At 39.5% G+C, this 20,493-nt stretch overlaps 3 protein-coding genes across 3 annotated transcripts; 2 read left to right on the top strand and 1 right to left on the bottom strand.

Moving 5' to 3' along the window:
- Positions 1-1,732: 1,732 nt before the first annotated feature.
- Positions 1,733-4,260, top strand: EAF02_003504 (uncharacterized protein; the record flags this gene model as incomplete). The annotated part of the gene is made up of 4 exons (XM_038899552.1): positions 1,733-1,771; positions 1,864-2,030; positions 2,088-3,939; positions 3,991-4,260. The coding sequence occupies 4 exons, from the start codon at positions 1,733-1,735 to the stop codon at positions 4,258-4,260; spliced, it is 2,328 nt and encodes a 775-aa protein (XP_038760479.1).
- A 1,612-nt stretch (positions 4,261-5,872) lies between these two features.
- Positions 5,873-8,370, top strand: EAF02_003503 (uncharacterized protein; the record flags this gene model as incomplete). Its single annotated transcript, XM_038899551.1, has 5 exons — positions 5,873-5,879; positions 5,952-6,019; positions 6,094-6,125; positions 6,182-8,027; positions 8,083-8,370. The coding sequence occupies 5 exons, from the start codon at positions 5,873-5,875 to the stop codon at positions 8,368-8,370; spliced, it is 2,241 nt and encodes a 746-aa protein (XP_038760478.1).
- Positions 8,371-10,248: 1,878 nt separating this feature from the next.
- On the bottom strand, positions 10,249-14,356 carry EAF02_003502 (uncharacterized protein; the record flags this gene model as incomplete). Its single annotated transcript, XM_038899550.1, has 7 exons — positions 10,249-10,800; positions 10,856-11,458; positions 11,507-11,661; positions 11,714-12,005; positions 12,057-14,173; positions 14,228-14,272; positions 14,338-14,356. The coding sequence occupies 7 exons, from the start codon at positions 14,354-14,356 to the stop codon at positions 10,249-10,251; spliced, it is 3,783 nt and encodes a 1,260-aa protein (XP_038760477.1).
- Positions 14,357-20,493: the final 6,137 nt, after the last annotated feature.

The following is a 20,493-nucleotide window of genomic DNA, read 5'->3' as shown; positions in this document are numbered from 1 at the left end:
TATACCTCTTTCGCGACTTTGCACCTGGGATGGCCCTTTATTTTGACACGTGAGGATTCTTGGAAGTTTGGAGGGAGGAGGGAGGATATGATGAGGAAGGTATAACGATGAGAGAGATATGATGATAGCTGGAGATATGGATACCTCAGGTGTCTACGATGTACTAGGTAATCTTACAAATCTTACATGTTCTCGAGATGTTGTAGAAATGCTATCCACATCATGTATCTACCCACCTCCCCTCCCACCTGGTCATAGATCCCAACGAAGCCGGAAACACTTGGACCTCCTAGCACCAGCGGAAAGGATCGATAGATGAATTAGAACTGACTAGGGACCTGAATAGCTTGGCGGGAAAGATATTTCCACTCCCCTACCCCCCCCACGATCATCAAAGCGCCTTGGTGATTTGGATATTTCGATGTGACCTTACCCAAAAGAGTATCGTGCGAACTCTTCACATCTACTAGAGACTCGTACCCTCTTATGATTTTCATCCCACTTCCTCTCACAGTCCCACGCTCCCACGACACTTCCCTCAATTGTGAGATTGATATGGTCCAAACGAGCAGAGAGAAAAGAGTCGGAGTCCAGGAGCCAATGGTTACATTGATTTCATCTCAGCTTTTTCCAATGCAGTGTAGTTTGTATACCCTTAGAAGCCCCACGGACGCAGTCTAAAGAAACGGTAGAAGATTTCCTTATTTCTAATATGCACCCTGGGAGGCAAGTAACAAGTATAAGAAAAGGACTTCACCCACCACGCCCCCCTCTCCAAGTCAAGCAGGGGTGATGATTTAACTTCCTTTTACTATTCTCCTTCCTACTTGACCCTCGTGGACCACCGGTCGAACCTCTTCAAATACCTTTCTTCGACCTCATCATCTTCCTTCTAAATTTAATCATTCTTGCGAGAGAAAGATTCTTTGCTGGGTCGCCGTTGGAGCCAACATTGTCATCATCTTCATTCGTTCCCACGGTCATGTTACTTTCCCCTTCTTGACTTTTTACTTCGTCACAATCACTGGAAGATTGAAATCTTTCCTTTCCTTTCCTTTCATCGTTCCAAAAAGAAATTTTAATTCCTCAAATCGTTTGGTGAAACCTCAATTCTCCTTTTAGGACCATCTCGCATCTAACGGGCATCCATTCGTTTCAAACAAACATTAATTCGATATACCAAGACATTATACTGCAGCTTTCGCCCATTTCCTGCTGTGATAGTCCAACTTGCAGCAAACCACGATAACCTGCATTTCATTCTCCTTTTCACGATCATTTCACAAAATCATACAGAAATAATCTACGCCTCAAACCCGCCTTCTTGAGTGAATACGATTTATTCTTTCCCACACCATCTTGTGTCTACCTGAACTTTTCAACCGATTAGGCGGAGCGTTGCTCAACATATTTATTCTCGAATTTGACCTGGTTAAACAGGAACTCGAATACCGTGTGACGGAAGATCTTTGAATTACTCAGATTGACCAACTCGCTGGAGAGTCATTGGTTTGTACGTTTGATGAATCCAATATTTCTTCACAGACACACTCTGACGAATTTGCTCTTTAGTTACTCATCTCCAGACGGGCACTTTTCGAAACCTCGCGCATGGTGTTCTTCCATTCCCAAACTTGAGATATTGCTGCCGGCGATTTAATTTTCGGCCTATATCCATACTACCCGTCTGCGGAAAGTCTATCACATTTAAAACTGTTATTCGGGGTTCAAGATGGTTCAATACGATACTTCACCATGGCCGGTGAGAGATGTGAGTAGTTTGTTCCCTATTCAGGCTCATGTCTTCGCCCTTTTTTCGCGATGGAGCTGTGAAGAATAGTTTACTGACAATTTTTGTTCCAGATCGTCTATACCTCCATAGTGGGCTCAGTAATGCTTGCCGCATTCCTCGAGTGGTTTCTCTGGCTGGCAGCGTTCATGTATTGTCTGTTCAAGGTTTTCCAAAAGGCTGAGCACTGGTCCGTCCGGGTGTTGTCAATAATCGTGGCGATTGTCTTCTTTCTCTTGAGGTACAAAATCTATTGAAGAATGTGTGTGTAGGCTTTGCTAATCGGGATCTTTTACAGAGCGATTTATCTGCCCATTATGGTTGTCACGCTTCCTTTACCAGAAGGAGTCACTCAATATTTCCCAAAGGAAATGGTTACCTTCCTCCAATGGTTCGGATTCTGGTCGTTCGCAGCTCTTCTCACTATTCCATGGCTCTTTTGCGTATATCAAATTGTAACAAATTCCTTGGGGCGAAAGAAACGTATAAAGCAAGTGTTAGATGAGCACTCAGCACCAAAGGTTGTGATTGTCATGCCATGTTACAAGGAAGAACCAGATATTTTGGTGACGGCTATTGATTCAATTGTGGATTGTGATTACCCTCCTTCTTGTATTCACGTCTTTCTTTCCTTCGATGGCGATCAAGAGGATGAATTATACCTTAAGACGATTGAGGCATTAGGAGTTCCGTTATCCCTAGATTCCTATCCAAAGAGTATCGACGTGACCTACCGAACTGCCCGAATTACAGTCTCCCGATTTCCACACGGTGGAAAGCGTCACTGCCAGAAGGCCACATTCAAGTTGATCGACAAAGTTTATACCGAATACCTGAAGCGCAATGACAACCTGTTCATCCTTTTCATCGACTCCGATTGTATTTTGGATCGTGTTTGTCTCCAGAACTTCATGTACGATATGGAGCTGAGTCCGGGGAACACCAGAGATATGCTGGCAATGACAGGGGTTATTACTTCGACTACCAAAAAACACAGTCTCATTACTCTGCTCCAAGACATGGAATACATTCACGGCCAACTCTTTGAGCGAACAGTCGAGTCAGGTTGTGGTTCCGTCACGTGTTTGCCAGGAGCTTTAACGATGCTACGATTTTCTGCTTTCCGCCGTATGGCCAAGTACTATTTTGCTGACAAGGCTGAGCAATGCGATGATCTTTTCGACTACGGTAAATGTCATTTGGGAGAGGATCGATGGCTCACCCATCTTTTCATGATTGGAGCAAAGAAGAGATTTCAGATTCAAATGTGTACCTCTGCTTTCTGCAAGACCGAAGCTGTTCAAACTTACCAATCTCTGATTAAGCAGCGCCGTCGTTGGTTCTTGGGATTTATCACCAATGAAGTTTGTATGTTGACTGACATCAGAATCTGGAAGAGATATCCAATCTTGGCTGTCGTGCGATTTATGCAGAACACGATCCGAACAACAGCTCTACTATTCTTCATCATGGTACTTTCGATTATCACAACTACAAAGAAAGTTCAAGATCTTCCAGTTGGATTTATTGGTATTTCACTCGGCCTTAATTGGTTGATGATGATCTACTTTGGTGCTAAACTTCGCCGTTTCAAGATTTGGCTCTACCCATTGATGTTTATCATTAATCCTTTCTTTAATTGGTATTACATGGTTTATGGCATCTTCACTTGTGGACAACGAACTTGGGGTGGACCTCGAGCAGATGCTGGAGCTGCCGATTCGACTACAAGTCCACAACAAGTTATCGAAGCAGCAGAGCAGGCTGGAGATGATCTCAATGTTATTCCAGAAACATTCAAACCCGCTGCCGAAGCTCGAAACAACCAGATAGTTCGCCGCCCAACGCTTCCCTTGTTGCCCCCAACTCGTCTCGAAGGTCGTTTCGCAGCTGCGGAGAGACTCCCAGGTGGATGGTATCAACATGTCAATGACTCTCTTACTAGCGTTGCTGTGGGACGCGTTGCACCTTCTGGGCAAAATCCCACGGGATCCAGAGAATCTATCGATAGTTATGTGTCAGGGTTTACCGGCACAAACTCAGTGTACATGCCAAGACGAGTGGAAAGTATCATGGGAGAAGAGGATAGAAAGAAGTATGAGATTGCTCAAGCCAATCAAAAAGCACCAGCTGGAGCATACTACAACCAGGTAAGCAATAATAGATCTTTGCAAATTGAACAGTGCTAACTATATACTTAGGGATACGTTTATGAAATTCCTGATGGGCCAGAGGCCAAGGGTAAATTTCAGGATTCAGTGGAATCTTTGGCGTCCCTAGATGGAACAACATCAAATTCTTTGGCAGTTCCTCAGGCATCTTCGTACCGAAATGGACGAAGTCCTCTGGGTCGTTCGTCTTTGATTCGTTCCAATTCGAGGGATGATCCAATTGAGATGGAAGACCAGCGATCGGATAGAGATCAGCATTCTGACAGTTCAAACTCTCCCGAACCGAAACCAAAACGTTGAGAAGAGTCTCCGGTGGAAATAGGGCTTCGAAATTCTGGAAGGGAAATGGGATCTATCGGATTGGGCCCAAAGAGCCTGTAGGAAGATTCCTCGGCTGAAAAGGTTTACGGAACAAGCACAGGGAGGGTGAACTTCTTGGGCGTTACGAAGGGCATTCATATATCATGGCATCTGCATATTGTATCTTGCATTTTGATGGGTTTTTATACACCATATTGAAGTGGGCATAGCGCGGCGTACAAACAACCATACCAGACCACGAGCATAGAAAGGCATGTGGAGGAATTTTGCATCATAGAGGCCAGAGAACCATGACTCTTGGCAGGAGTTGTAATTAATGATAAAAGGAAACTGAAGAGAGAGTTACAGTAGAATAATTCGAATAAAGTAAACAAGTTTGCTGTCATGTCTACATTTTGAAACTAAGCCCTGAATCTGGATATTTGTTTGACAATTAAGACTTATTTACGATACAGGATGTGGATTCCCAGAAAACATCATGATTATTGTGACTAGACATTTGAATACGTTTATTAATGCCAATGCCTACAATGGTCCCAATGAAACTTGATACCTAACATTTATTGTTTTTGTGACAAAGAATAGGGCGAAACTCCTTATGATGTGGTTTCTGATTCTCTTTGGGCTCTTTGATCAAAATTTGCCAACACAACATCTTCCCATCCCCCACCAAACAGACGTCACTTTACCAACAAAGTGGCTCAAACTGGCTCCGACAGTCCTACTCCTGCCAGGGTTTGCTTGGTGGCTCTTACTTTAGTTTTCGCCTTATCGTCCGCTTTATCAATTATCAAATCGTATCACGTGACTAAGAGGGGTGAACGAAGTGAGTAGAAAGTGGGAGAATGATTGGAAGTGTTTGGAAGTGTTTGGGTAGAGAGGGGTTTGTAGCTTGGTTTGTTGTGTTGAGAGGGGAGGGAGGGAAATCATTTATATCCATACTCGTACCTGGGTGCAGATATATAATCGTGAATGATTACCTACTCCGTATGTCAATATCAAAAGGAAGAGAGAGGAAAGAATAGGTATGTGAATGTTAGATGTATACCTACTAGTATTGTTATGGATATTTACCTATGTTTGTGTTTATGTTTATATATAAGATATAAAATATATCCAATTTAATCCAAAATATTACGCAAGAACAAGGCTGGTTGTCTATTATATGTAAATAGCCGTGTATGGCAAATTCCCTGATGTAATAATGAAGTGAATTGGTCGAGAAAGATCGAGAAGTTTCTTCGTTAAGCTGGAAGCGCTTGTAGTGTAGTGTGCCCAGGTGGTGTGTGTAGACAATGGGACCGCGCCTTCGCCAGATTAGACTGAAAAATTAAAATTTCTGAGAACCCCTTCGATTTCGTACTTTGTCCAAAAGCCAAAAACCAACTTGAGGATTTGATTATCAACAAGAACAACTCTCCCATATTCCCCCCCCCCAAAGTTTTTATCTTCTTCTTTTCAGACTTTCCAAAAAGGAATTCCAATTTTTTAGATATCCTTTCTTCCCTTATCTTGAGAAGATTCCTCTTCTTCCTACCTTTTACTTACCCCCATTTACTTTTAAGCGCAAAGACAACAACTCAAACTCAATATGTCTGGTAGGTGATGACTACTTTACCCAGCTCTGCTCTTTGATGGGGACTTTGATACTAACTGTCATGGTGTTATAGTCGTCGGTGTAGATTTCGGTACTCTGAACACAGTCATCGCGGTCGCAAGAAACCGTGGTGTCGATGTCGTATGTGTTTTCACACTCTTGGATGGGTTTTCCCTTTGGTGGGGGTTAGTTTATGCTAACTATTTTTTGCGCAGATCACAAACGAAGTCTCGAATCGTGCAACTCCGTAAGTTATCTGGATTCCACTTCATTTGAATTACTTCTAACATGTCTGCCATCTAGTTCCCTTGTAGGATTCGGACCCAAAGCCAGATACCTCGGTGAACCAGCGAAGACACAAGAAATCTCCAACCTCAAGAACACTGTTGGATCCCTCAAGAGATTGGCAGGTAGATCGTTAAAGGACCCAGATGTCGCTTTGGAACAAGATTATGTCTCGGCTCCTCTCGTCGACCTCAACGGTCAAGTTGGTGCGGAAGTCACATATTTGGGCAAGAAGGAAAGATACACTGCTACTCAACTCGTGGCTATGTACCTGAGCAAGATCAAACAAACAGCTTCCGTTGAGTTGAAGCTTCCAGTATCAGATATGGTCATGAGTGTACCAGCATGGTTCACGGATGTTCAACGTAGAAGTTTGATGGATGCTGCTGAGATTGCCGGTGTCAAGCTCCTCCGTTTAATGAACGATACCACCGCCGCTGCATTGGGCTGGGGTATTACTAAATTGGATCTCCCAAGTCCAGAGGAGAAGCCCCGTCGTGTGGCTTTCATCGACATTGGTCACTCCAACTATACCGCCTCGATTGTGGAATTTAGAAAGGGTGAACTCACCGTCAAGTCAACTGCTTACGACAGACATTTCGGTGGACGAGACTTCGACAAGGCTTTGGTTGAGCATTTCGCCGCAGAGTTCAAGGAGAAGTACAAGATCGATATCAAGACCAACCCTAAGGCTATGGTCCGTGTTGCCGCTGGTGCCGAGAAGTTGAAGAAGATCTTGTCCGCCAACGCCATGGCTCCTCTCAACATTGAATCTTTGATGAACGACGTTGATGTTAGCGCTATGTTGAAGCGTGAGGAACTCGAGGCACTTGTTGAGCCACTTCTTAGCCGTGCCCATGTTCCTTTGGAGCAAGCTTTGGCCGATGCCGGATTGAAGGCTGAGGATATCGACATTATCGAACTTGTTGGTGGTTGCACACGTGTCCCAGCTCTCAAGGAGCGCATCCAACAATTCTTCGGAAAGAACCTTTCCTTCACCCTCAACCAAGATGAGGCTATCGCGAGAGGATGTGCTTTCAGTTGCGCCATTCTTTCCCCAGTTTTCCGTGTCCGCGACTTTGCCATTCACGATATCGTTAACTACCCAATCGAATTCACATGGGAAAAATCCCCAGATATTCCAGATGAAGATACCAGCCTCACCGTTTTCAACAGAGGTGGAATTATGCCTTCAACCAAGATCCTTACTTTCTACAGAAAGGAACCATTCAACTTAGAGGCCAAATATGCCAAGCCAGAATTACTCCCCGGCACAATGAACCCATGGATCGGAAGATTTACTGTGAAGAACGTTAAGGCCGACTCAAAGGATGACTTCATGATCTGTAAATTGAAGGCACGTCTCAATTTACACGGTATCTTGAACGTTGAGCAAGGTTACTACGTTGAAGATATGGAAGTTGAGGAGCCAATCCCAGAGAAGGATGGTGAGAAGAAGGATGATGTGAGTAACCAAATTTCTGATAATGTTCAACCCTATTCTGAAGACGAGCGTATCGCAAAACGTCCCCGTTTACAGGGACATGACAAACTAACACACACCACCAAGGCTATGGACACCGATGATAAACCAAAGACCAGAAAGGTTAAGAAGCAAGTCCGAAAGGGTGATCTTCCAATTGTTTCTGGTACCGCTTCCCTCGACACCGCCGCCATTGCCACTGCTTCTGAACAAGAAAACACCATGAACATGGAAGACAAATTGGTCGCCGATACCGAAGAGAAGAAGAACGAACTCGAGACTTACATTTACGAAATGAGAAGCAAGATCGATGATCAATATGCCGAGTTTGCAAGTGATGAGGAGAAGGAGAAGTTGAAGGCTAAGCTTGAGGCTAGCGAGGTTAGTTTTCTTAATTTGCTTATACCTGGAATTAGTCGTACTAACTAGGAAATAGGACTGGCTCTACGATGAAGGTGAAGACGCATCCAAGGCTGTCTACGTATCAAAGATGGACGATATCCGCATGGTAGCAGGACCAATTGCTCAACGCTACTTTGACAAAGTCGAAGCTGAGCGTGAGGAAGTCAGGAAACAAGAAGAGGCTGAATTACAGAGGAAGAGAGATATGGCCGAAGCTGCTAAACAAGCTGCGATGGCCATGGAGGCAGCCGAGAGTGGAGCAAATGGTGATGAGGTCATGACAGATGCTGAAAAGGTTGAGCCAGAAGTTGAAGAGAAGTAAACAGAAAATATATGATGTGAAAGGAGGGAGTTGGGTGGAAATAAATAGAATAGGCATGACGTACGTTGTGGTACAACTGCGAAGCTACGAATGATCTTATAGAATGAATGGATGTTATGAATATGAATACGATGAATGGAGTTTGAATGGAGTGGAGTGATGTTGTGTAATTTGATGTGTTGTTTATAGATGTGGGAGTATGGGGTTATGAGAGGAGGGAGAGGAAGTGTAATTGGAATTGGAAGGGAGAAGGGGGGAAGGGTTAGTAAACGAGAATGTATGGTTAATCAATTTTTAATAGATGTTTAATAAATAGATGTTTATATTTTGTTAGATTGCTACATCAATTAGCTAGGTGATATATGATGTGTGATATGTAGTATATGAGTGAGTGAAACTCGACGGATCTTTTAATGTATCGATATTGCGTAGGGAGGGGAGATAGAGGGGGGGGGGATATAGGCTGAGGGGATTAAAGAGGAGAGTTATATTAGATAGTATAGAGAATCAAGAATCAAGAATAAATAATAGAGAATTAAGAGTAAAGAATAAAGAATCAAGAATTAAGAATTAAGAATTAAGAATAAAAAGGAGATTCTTATTCTCGAGGAGTTAGAGATGTAAATGAAGATACTTTTATATATATATATATATATCATATAAGATGTAATAATTATTTATTTTTATATATAGTTTTATAAAGAAATAAGTAAGTAGATAAGTCTTATATAAATTGTAAAAAGAGTAACTCTTTATTTCTAGATGATTTTCTAGATGATTTTCTGAATGATTTTCTAAATGATGAAATGATTATTTATTTATTTATATGTTTATTTATATGTTTATATCGTGGTATAATTATTATATGTATATCGATACTGATATATCATATATATATATTACTAGGTATTTGTATAAATTACGTCAAAACACTATGAAACAATACGATACGATACAATATGATGTGCTGTGCTTCATTTTCAATTAATAGTGAGTAACAAACATATGCTGAATTAAATCCATCCATATCTTCCCAATAACAATCTCCCTATCTATAGGTATCTATATCTATTCCAGATTCCTCTACTGATAGTCAAAGAAGAAGAGTAAGGATCGAGAATGGGATAGTGAGGATGAAACAAACATATGCATGCACGTGAAGAATGTAAAACTATCGACGACAACAGAGGAAGCAAGGCAAGGTAAGATAAGGTACGCAAGTCCAACGAGTGGATGAACAAAAAAATGAGATTGGCCACCAAATTCTCTAATCTTCATCACGGTGCGATCCTTCAGCATCATATCTATCTAGGTACCTCACTTCTCATGTGCCACCAATCAACTGCGCACCCATCCGTCCTGGTCACCAGAGTGAATTGTAAAGTTCATCTCTCGGATCCTCAAAAGAGCTACATCTGCATCCCATCCTCCATCTCCACTACGTTTGCCGCTTTTGGGGAGTTAGCTAGCACCTTGACAAACATCAACTCATCATCCATCATCGGAATTGATTGTTTGCTGATGCGTTGAGTCTCGGTCGACAATGGGCCACGTTGAATCATACCCCTAATGAATGAACACCCGAAGAAGAAGCATCCACAGACTGCGGTGAACTTTATATCGAGTGGGCAGAGAAGAAGTGTATACTTATGTGTTCGCGAACTCAATCCCCAAGTCAAAGTTCGGGTTTGAAATGCGAATATGATAATACCAAAATTTATCATGTCCTATTAAGCGGTCCCCGGATAAAGGGGAACATGTCAGCACTCGTCTATCCTTGTTGTTTTAGTAATGTTGGCAAGAAGAAATGAAAGCAAATTTTTGAGTTGTCCTCTGTTCAAAGTAGGATACCAAATTGCCGAAATGAAAGCCAGATTATTATCTCGGATGGAACTTCTTGGAAATACTTCCAGGAGTATCTCTCATTGGCAGATTCTCTTCCTTTTGGGGGGAACCTTTATCTTTTGGGCTACTTTCAACAGTGAGGTTTGGGCATGACTTGGAAACTTTTCGCGTAGATACTGAAGTTATCCCAACGTCCAACTCAGGAATATTCCGGGCTTTACGATTCTCTTCTTTTAGGGCATTTCCTGGAGTTTGAATCTGAGAAGACTCTTTTGGGGGACCATACCAATCAACATCACTAAGCTGTAGTTTTCTTGACCTCTGTCCACTACGGTTACTACCAGATTTATCAGATCTGGAGAACGTTGTAGAGGCATTTTTATCGAAACCTGAAGTGAAAGTGTGAATATTGGGATTAGGGAGTAAGGGTTGCAGTGCAGAGTCACCATCTTGTTCTTCGCCATCGTTGAGATCATAATTCAGAACTAGATTCTTGATGCGTTGTTGCTCCTCGCGCTCGGCAGCTTGTTGTGATTTCATAGCGATTGCGAAGTTTGAGTCTGAAGGGAGGGCTACCGTCCGAGTCTAACAAGTGAATAGTTAGTGACAATTGCAATATCTCTTGGAGATAAATTCTGACCTGTTGTCGATTACCACGCTTTGTTAAGAGTGAGAATGCCATTGTACCACTGGATGGACCATTTTCTGAGGTAGTCTCTTTAGGCAATTCGCTTGGGTTTGCGACTTCACGGTCTTTGCGTCTCATGGGAAGTGGAACATCGAAGGTCGCTTTTCGTTCAAATTTTCTGGAATCTAGACTCTCAGCCATCATTTTAGCATACTCACGTTCGAAGTCGGCTTCATCTTCGGGGTCGATTTCTTCTTCCTGGCGAGTGACTTTGAAATTCTCTTCTTCTGATTCATTTCCTGTTGGTGATGTTAAGTTGTCTGTATTAGCATCAATTTCCGTTTCTTCTTCCGAATCTAGGGAAACATCGTCGACATCTCCTTCTGGAATGCCTGCGTCTCCTTCATCTGATGATGCCTCACTGTCAGGCTCCTCTGGTTCAGCAACCTTCTCGATGCCAGCAGTCTTTTGATCCTGGGCCATGGCCAATTGGAACGCACGACTAGCTTCTTCTATGTTTGAAGCAAGCTTCCATTGAGGTCTTGTGGCCGCGTAAACATCACTGACGATGAATTCAATGTCCATAGGGAGAGGATCTTTTGTATAGATGTAGTACTACACAGGTTAGCATGGCAGCAACAATGGAATTGTAATATAATATACCTGGAAAAATGACAAGAAGTAATCAAGTTTCTTTCCCGCCGCACCACGACTGAAGAAAACGCCGCAACTTTCTAATAGAATGGCTACAAGACGAATCCTGAAAAAGTCATCAGGCATATCGAAAGGATTGATGCGACCAGGCACAGGTGGTCCACCTAATCATGTTAGCGTGCCGCAAAATTGTAAAATGCTGCGATTGAAGCTCACCATGACCAAATGTCAAAATACGGTACATTGTGTCAAATATTACAGGATGATCCACCATTCGAAAGTTGTACAGTTCCCCAAGGTACTTGGCTTCTGCAATCCGACGTTGATTGAACTTAAAATCATTTTGCTCCAAACCAACAATGATGTATTCCAATACATTGTCAATGACTGTGATTACAAACCCTTGGTGGTAACGGAATAGAGCGCTTGTAACAATTGCCAAAAGATAAATGTTACCATACTTCACCTTTCCGGGTTTGGAGAGGACTTTTTCGAGAATAGTGACAACCTTTGATAGAATGTTAGCAAATCTCCTCTAAAGTTTGAGGGTAGTACAGACCTCTGATTCTTCCCAGTGAAGTCTACGAATCGACCTGATAATTCTAGCATAATTTCGCGTAGTCATATCAGAATAGACAAGCTTGCGAATGAACAAATCAATTGGAGTTCTCTCCTTTTGCTGGATCGTTGGTCGTAGAGGCGGGTCTACATAGTAAACGGCATTTTCGATCAGCATCTTCTCTTGTTGGCCAATATGTTGGACAGACTTCTTGCGTTTCAGTGTTTCCAAGAAGGATGTCATTCGAGGGGACATATCTGGATTGCGAAGTAAGTATCGACCACAGTTTTCTAGCAAGTTACATATGATCTCAATATTCATCCGTGAGAAGTCGTCAAGACTGACTTTCAAGCAATGGAATATAACATGCTCAGGAACCACGCCAAATTTGGTCAGCTCAGCTAAGTAGCGGATGTTTCCTAGTCGGGCTTGGCCTAAGAATTCTTTTTCCTTGCGACGTTGAAGGCTACGGAATTCTTGATCAAGGTGGTCAACCAAGCCTTTGGTAATGTCAGGCATGTACTTTCCCAGTGTTGCTACTAGTCTTGAGTATGACGGCAGAAGATCACTGCGGCCCTTAGGAACCTCTTGCACAGCTTTGATCAAACGATTACGAGAAGCTTTGGAGTTCAAGAAACAGAAATCAATAGCAGCCTCGTCAATCAAGTCTTTGTTTGTAAGATCAGGGAGTCTAGCAAGCAATGCATCGACCTGGGCACCAATAGTTTTGTTGGCGATGGCTGTAGACTGATCATCATCTGCAGTCTTTGCTGTGGGCGCAGTGGTCTCCGCGGGAATCGTCTCGGAGGTGTCGACCTTTTTGCCCACTTGCTCATCCGTATCTGTTTTCTTCTTTTTACCATCTTCGAGGAGCATACCCGGGACCTTTCCTTTGAGATCTACCAGATTTTCGTAGAATCTTCGCTCATCTTCGTCCTCCCAGATACCTGCGCCCTCACCCTCCCCTCTCAGATAATCGCCAGCCTTCACAAGCCCAATGCCTCCATTGCCTAAGGCCGAAGAATCATCGGAGTCCTTAAGATCTGGCATTTCTGCGCCAATAGATTCTGCGAGAACTTGAGCATTTGATACAAGTCGATCTTGCCCTTTAAGCGCCTTCTCGTAATTTGCCTGGCGATCCTCAAACAATTGGCCAGATTTGACATATGCTTCTGAGTCTTTGCGGGCCTGTTTAGCAATAGCCTTCTGATCGCGAACAATGTGCGCCTTGACATCTTCAAAATAGCGGTTGAGGATATTGCGGAAACGCTCCTGGAGTTCAGGTGAAGCAAGAGGGGCATCTTGGGTCGAGTCCACTAAGGGTGACGTCACTTCCACCGAATCGTTCTCGTCGCCGTCCTCATTCTCACCTTCACCTTCGGTGGCATCGTTCGTCGTCTTCGTAGTACCGTCTTCCTCCACAATTTTTCTGCCCTCATATCCAGCTTCTCTGACACCGAGGATGTCCCAACCAAATGCTTTTACAAAAATTACCAGTAAGGGCAAGTTTGCATGATCCCTATCATGGCCCAGAAGATCCTTGAGAACTTCTAGAGGAAACGGTTCCGCACCTCCCCCCTTTCCAGCTCCGTTCGGTTTCACTTTGGTATCTGGTGCCTTGTTCGATGATCCCGAAAGAGACTCCTTGCCGTGAGATGCGTCATCTGGTCGAGCAACATCGTCCAACGTTCTCAAAACTCCCACCAGCCACAACTCGGTGACAACTCTCAAAAGTACTCTCTGTCGTACAATTCGCTCCTTTTCTTCCTTCTCCCGGGCTTCGGCTGCGAGACTCTTCAATAACGACTTTTCGGGTGTAGCCAATCCTTTTCCTACCAACCATCCTAGAAACTCTGTAAATTCTGCCGGCCCAAAACGCTGATGTAATGCGCTGACAATTTCTACGCCCGCCTCAACCTCTCCCGGCGACTTGAGTCTGCAAAGCCCTTCATAACAAGCTGATATAATTTCCGAGAGATATTTGTGTAGGCTGAGGGTTCGAATTTCTTGTAGAAAGGTGCTAAGGGTCGCAGCTGAAATTGCGGTTCGAAGGCGCTTGATGAAGGCTGTATTCTTCTTGAGCGATGAGTCTAGTGACTTGTTCACGGCATAAATGTCTGTATCCAACGTTAGACAGAATGGTTTATGAGTTGTTCGCATATCAAACCAACCTTTCTCGCCATTCCAAGCGCGAGTGTTTAAGTCGCGCAGTTCGCCTTCAAATCAATATTTACGTCAGCCTGTATGTCTGCATGTCGTAGGGTAATATGCAAGTACTCACGCTTTCTCCTGCGATCCATGATGAGCCTATTCAGGCGGGATCGTTATGTTTTGAGGTGGGGGGTGCGATATGTGTTCCTTGCGCCCCACATCAGGGATTTTGTAAGAAAGACCAAAGGTAGTATGACTTCACAGAAGCAGACAGATGCATCTGGATATGAAGGTTTAGTTTTGGGGGGTGACTATTTCCCTTTGAATTGATTATCCAGCACCCTTTTATGTAGGTTGAGAGGAATTAGAAGTTGAGTGGAAAGATGGGTTGTGAGAAAGTTTCCCAATAAATTGTGGAATTGAGGAATCACAGTAGAGAAGATTAAAGGTAGCCCGTGCGAGCCTTGTCCCTTGCCTTACCCAAATATACTACTGCTACTGCTACTGCTACTGCTGCTGCTCGAATGAAGGGATCGAACTAACAGACCTACTACTGTTATCGATTAAGCTTCTGTGACCTCAAAAAGACCCATCATGATCAATACATTGAGATATCTCAATCAACAAATCAAATAACAAAATCTCATTGGAATGCATGCATTTCACCACAGTAGATAGATTACTATATCTCTGGTGTTAGGATTCATTGTTTGCTTGCTTGTTTCGTTTGTCAGTCAATCACTACCATTACATGTTATAAAGCCAGTGAATTCGTGAGGGTCAGATATCACCGTCTTGTCCTGCATAAGAATAGTTGCATCTATCCCCTAAGGTGCCAGCTACGGCCGGGTTCGCTTATAATTCCTTATCAGCCAATCAAAGTATTGTGATCTGAGAGTTCTTAAAATCGTAAATTGTGTTTATTTTTGTAATGGAATATAATAGGATTTAAAAACTCTATCAAATTTATTCTTGAAATAAAATAAATAAAATAAAGAAATTTATAATTAGACTTTCAATTATTATTATATTAATAAGTTTTAATCTTAAATTTCAATTATATAGTTTTTATATTTGATATAATTTGTAAAGCTGTTGATGTTTTTAATTATGTACAGACCACATTTCCCAGCCATAGTTGACACCCTCGCAGGTGACACGAAAAGTGGTACACACAATATAATTAGAATATAAACTCTATTTAATTCATTCTTTCAAAAATTAATAATAAAACAAATCAATTATAAATAAACTCAAATTTCTATATGTAATACAATATCAATGAATAATAATAGATTAACTAAATGTATTATATAAATAATCTTAATCAAAGATATTCTAGGTAAAAAGTTATATATTTTCTAAAAATTAGATGATTATATATCTATTTTAAAAATTAATATAAATTTTTAGATAATAATATTAAAGCTTTAAAATATATTTCAATATCGAAATATTATTCTAAAAATATTAGAATTTTATTATTATTTGAAATAATTTATTAATATAATTATGAAACTATTGAGTTTATTAATAATATTAGATTTTGGTAAGGGTTTTTCATTAAAATTCTTTTAAATTATTAATTTTTAAATATATATTAATCACTCAATTAAAAGTTATAATGAATAAATCTTATATATATTATAAATTACCTTTCAATCTTTCAAATAAAGTTTTTTTAAGTTGTCACGGTGTGAGCTCACGTGATATGCTGGTCCTATCGGAGAGGACCGAAAGGAGTGCTCGCACCGGAGCGCAAGCGAGCTAGGGCCTGATCGGGCTAGCTTGCTGTGAGAATTCTGTATATCTTCAATTCAGAAGATCCTGTATTGTAGCTCTTTGAGCTACATCTTAATCCTCAATTTGAATCTATTATCTGAATCAGTATAGTTTTGCTAGATTAGGGCAAAGTTATTAGAATCTTATCCAGCTTATTTGCTTTGTGATATTATATAGCTCCTACCTATTAAAATATCGCTTTCGCAATAACTGCTCCGCATCTATCTGGCCGGCCTGGGGACTCCTTGGAATTTAGCATTTCTGTATTGAAGGACCCCAGGTTTAGTATTAATATCTTTAATTAGCATTTATATATTATATTGAGCTAAAGAAGATCAACAGATTATTCGAATACGAAATTTCCGAATCCTTAGTTTGTGAATGTATTCAAGCTACTTTGCACGAGTAGGTTGTTATTCAAAATACTTGTTTATTCGATTGCCTTGCCGAATCCATGTCTACTATATCTGTTCGTTTGAAAACCATATCCCCCGAAACTTCTGTTGATTTTGTTCTCGAATTTATTATACCTACTTCAACTACTCGATTGAATAAGCATATTCCCGATTTGAAAGAGTTTGATGGCACCTACTTCAATCTGTGCAGATTCGTTTAATAGATACACAGAAAATTGAATACGAATAATGATAGATTCCCGACAACTTCTATCTACTTGATTTATATTGCTGGAAGACTTATTGGAAAGGTATACAAGCTTATACTATCTAAGATCTCCTATAGGATTTCTCAGTTCACTGATTATACTGTACTTCTCGAATATTTCGAAAACGCTTTTAAGAATTCTGATTGAATACAAAACATACAGAATAAATTATATATACTAAAGCAAAAACACCTCGATTTTAGCACCTTCTTTGCGGAATTCCAGAAACTTATTCTAAAAGGAGAGATACCTAATAATATTCTAATCCTATTTCTATTTCAAGGAATCTTTTACAAATTATAAAATATACTATTGCATAACTCTATTCCGACTTATGAATTTCGTTAATATATTAATTATTTATAATAATTCAATAACTAATTCCATTAATATTAATAACAAATCCACTATATTTATCCTATCGTTTTCGAAACTTCATTCCGGAGAATAATCGCTACTCTGCTTTTATAACTCGCTAACCCGAAATCTATTTCTAGAAATCCAATGGACCTGAGCTTAAGAAAAAAGGAATACACTACTAGAAACCTAGGTTTGCAGTGGGAACATAGCGAATACTATTGCTATGGCTTTGTTAGTTACCTAATACAAGACTGCTTGTATCTTGATATCTATTCTATTCAATTCCGAGTTATTATTACTACAACCAGCCCTATAAGAATCAGCCCTATACTAAACAATCCTTTGAAGGGCTGAGTCCCTATCTATTCCTCACTTTGTTTTCCTCCCTGTTTGTTGACTAGCTTAATCAATTTGGGAAACGGAATACGCTTAATCTAAATTGTGATTAGAATGATTCTCTGTGTACCCTCTATTTATCTGCTGCTGTTATTTATAGTTTTCCTTTGGAAGATAAACTAAACAATTATATAAATCTAATAATTCTATTCATTACCTTATTTTTAGAAAAAGATATTCTCTTGATATATGCTATAATCGATAGTGGATGTGAAGGAATTGCCTTTGCAAATCAAAGTTGGATGTCTTCCCAGAAAATACCAGTACATCAACTGTCTACAGTATTCGAAGTTATAGGATTTAATGGAAACACTCTGCCCAATAATCGAGTTACTTTCTATATCCAAGTAGAACTTAGAATTAACAATCATATCGAAAAGAAGATTGTTTATATATAACCAAACTAGCTCATTATCCTATTATACTAAAAATAACTTGGCTTAAAAAACACAACCCTTGTGTTGACTTTGCGATAAACTCATTTCAGTTCGATAGTTTGTTTTGCTATGAATTTTGTAACACTCTGTTCTGTTTGTTCTGTATAAAAGCTCTATTAGATGTTTCTTCAAAAGCCCGATCTATATATCTACCTGCCTACCTCGAAGGGTTAAAGAATAAGGATATAGTCGTGATCTCCTTAAAAGCCTATTCGACTTACACTTATTGGAAATATAAAATATTCCAGATATCGATCAAACAAATCGATAATATTCTAAATAAAAAGAAAAAGGTATTCAACCCTAAAAAACCTATTACCTGAGTTCTGAAATTGGAAAGATGTCTTTTCCTTAAAGAATACAGAGAAACTACCCCCTCATCAACCATACAACCATAAGATCCGTTTTAAAAAAAGAATTGTTCCTTCTTTCAGTACCTTATACTCCATATCCCACCCCGAATTAGAAGCCCTAAAAGAATGATTGAAAGAAAATCTTAAAAAAGGATTTATTTGGCTAAGGGCTAGTTTGGATGTAAAATCCGTGCTGAATCCGCTGAAATAATCTGCACCTTGTGCTATTGCGGATTTCGCGGTGGCATCAATCCGTTTCAAAAAGAGCGGATTATTAATCTGTGGTTTTATAGTTTGGATGTCAAATCCGTCAAATAATCTGTGGTTTTTCTAGAATATTCAATTTAAATTTCAATTCGATATTAAAACCTTATATTTAAAATTGAGAACTATGTAAAAAGCTTTAATAGAGTAATGATCTTGAAAAAGTGTTTAGAATTGGAAAAGAAATATATTTTGATTTTATCTTTCTTTTTTCTTTTCTTTTCAAAGAAAGAATCTTTTTTTGAAGTATTTTTGAAGCTATTTTCTATATATAAAATTATTTCAATGGCCAATGATGCAATCATTACTCAAAACACCTCGAAAGCGTTTAGGAAGTCGAAAATTATTGACGATGATAGCAATCGAAGGTTTATATCTGTACGAAAAAGAGGTAGAAGATTTCGAACTCGAAGTTTCTTTTTTTCAATTTGTCATTCTAAACGAAAGCCTAAACCTACAGTAAAAGCAATCGAATCTCAAAGCCAACTTTGAGATTATGATACCCTCCTCCTTTTCTCTTATTAGAGATTCACTATTCAGTTCCTTTTATAATGACGATATTATTTTTAATCAGAAGAAGATATTTTTTATAAAAAAGAAAAGCTATATATAGGTATTTGATTCAAATAAAGCTTATTTTAATTATATTAATTTATAATATATAGTAGGATTCTGAAACTGATGAGAAGTTCTCAACAAACATCGATATAGATAGCAATAAAAACGATAACGACGAGAAGAATATCGATAATAGTTATAACATCAATCAAGATCTAAAATATAATATTTATAGTGGTTCAGAAAGTGAAAAGAATTTCTTTATTGATATTATTGAAAGGGAGGATAAATTAGTGAATCCGGAAACTAAAACCGAAAATATTTTGAAGAAATCTATGAATTAGTTCAAATGGAAACCCTATAAAAAGCTTCTTTTAAATTTAATGCAAAGTCATTTACAGAAGACTAGTCAACGATCAGATCAATTCATTGGATGGAGAATACTTCATTATAATCAATTTGCACAAGCTATTACTTTAGAGCACAAGACACGTACTAATAGTAATAAGAATCTAACTGGTGATCAAATTAAAAAGAAAATCAATTCGATATAAATATCCTCTTTTTTTTATTGTTTATTTGATCTAATTGATTTGATTTAGATCAAGGGATGTTATGTAGAGTATCGGTATCTTTTTAACCTATTTGGTTGGGATATTAGATTCAATGAAAAAAACGATATTATGCAGTCTTATACATCTAATCATTTATAGAAAACGCTTTCACAAGTAAGCAAAGCTAATAATCGAAAATATCGTTGGTATCGAAGTCATTATACAGAAAGCTGGTCGATTCTTCAATTTCTATTCGAAATTTGTACAGTTAATAATAAATTTGCATATCACTCTACAGCTTTAATATAATAAACAATCATTTCTTCGGATAAGGAGGATAATCTTGCTGATTCAATACACTCTATATCTTTCTCAGATAAGAGTGCTAAAAGGTGGAATAAATATAGCTCTGGGATATACAAGGTAAGGAATTTATATTTTTGAGATATATTTTATTATTAATTGATTTATAATTAGAAATAGAGTGATATAAACAATCTATTGCAAGCTATATATTATCGAAAAGATTTTGAAAAACTATCTCTTCTGAAGTTGCAGATAGTTTACTTTATATTAATAAATCTTAAGAGATTTTAATAAATCGAAAAACCACTTTAGTGCCTTACATACTCAAGTCGACAACCCACTGCCCTTTTGGCACCAAGTATACTATATGATTGCACAAAACTACCCTAAGCAATATAAGTTCCTAAGAGCTGATATTGTTTTCAAGCTTGTTGATTTCCTACAATATCCAATGCCTGGTGTTTGCCAATCTTATGGTGAGCTGCTGATGTTTATACGTATAGGCCCATTTCAAGTAGAGTTTGTGGATAAGATCTGTAAAAAGTTTAAGAGTAATACGAAAAGGAAATAATGAAATACCTCTATTATCCATTCCTTTATAATAAGCTTTAA

This window comes from Botrytis sinoallii (assembly GCF_014898435.1).
Source record: "Botrytis sinoallii strain Bc 23 chromosome Unknown BSIN_005, whole genome shotgun sequence".
Taxonomy (NCBI): Eukaryota; Fungi; Ascomycota; class Leotiomycetes; order Helotiales; family Sclerotiniaceae; genus Botrytis; species Botrytis sinoallii.
This window is presented reverse-complemented; position numbering and strand designations above follow the sequence as displayed.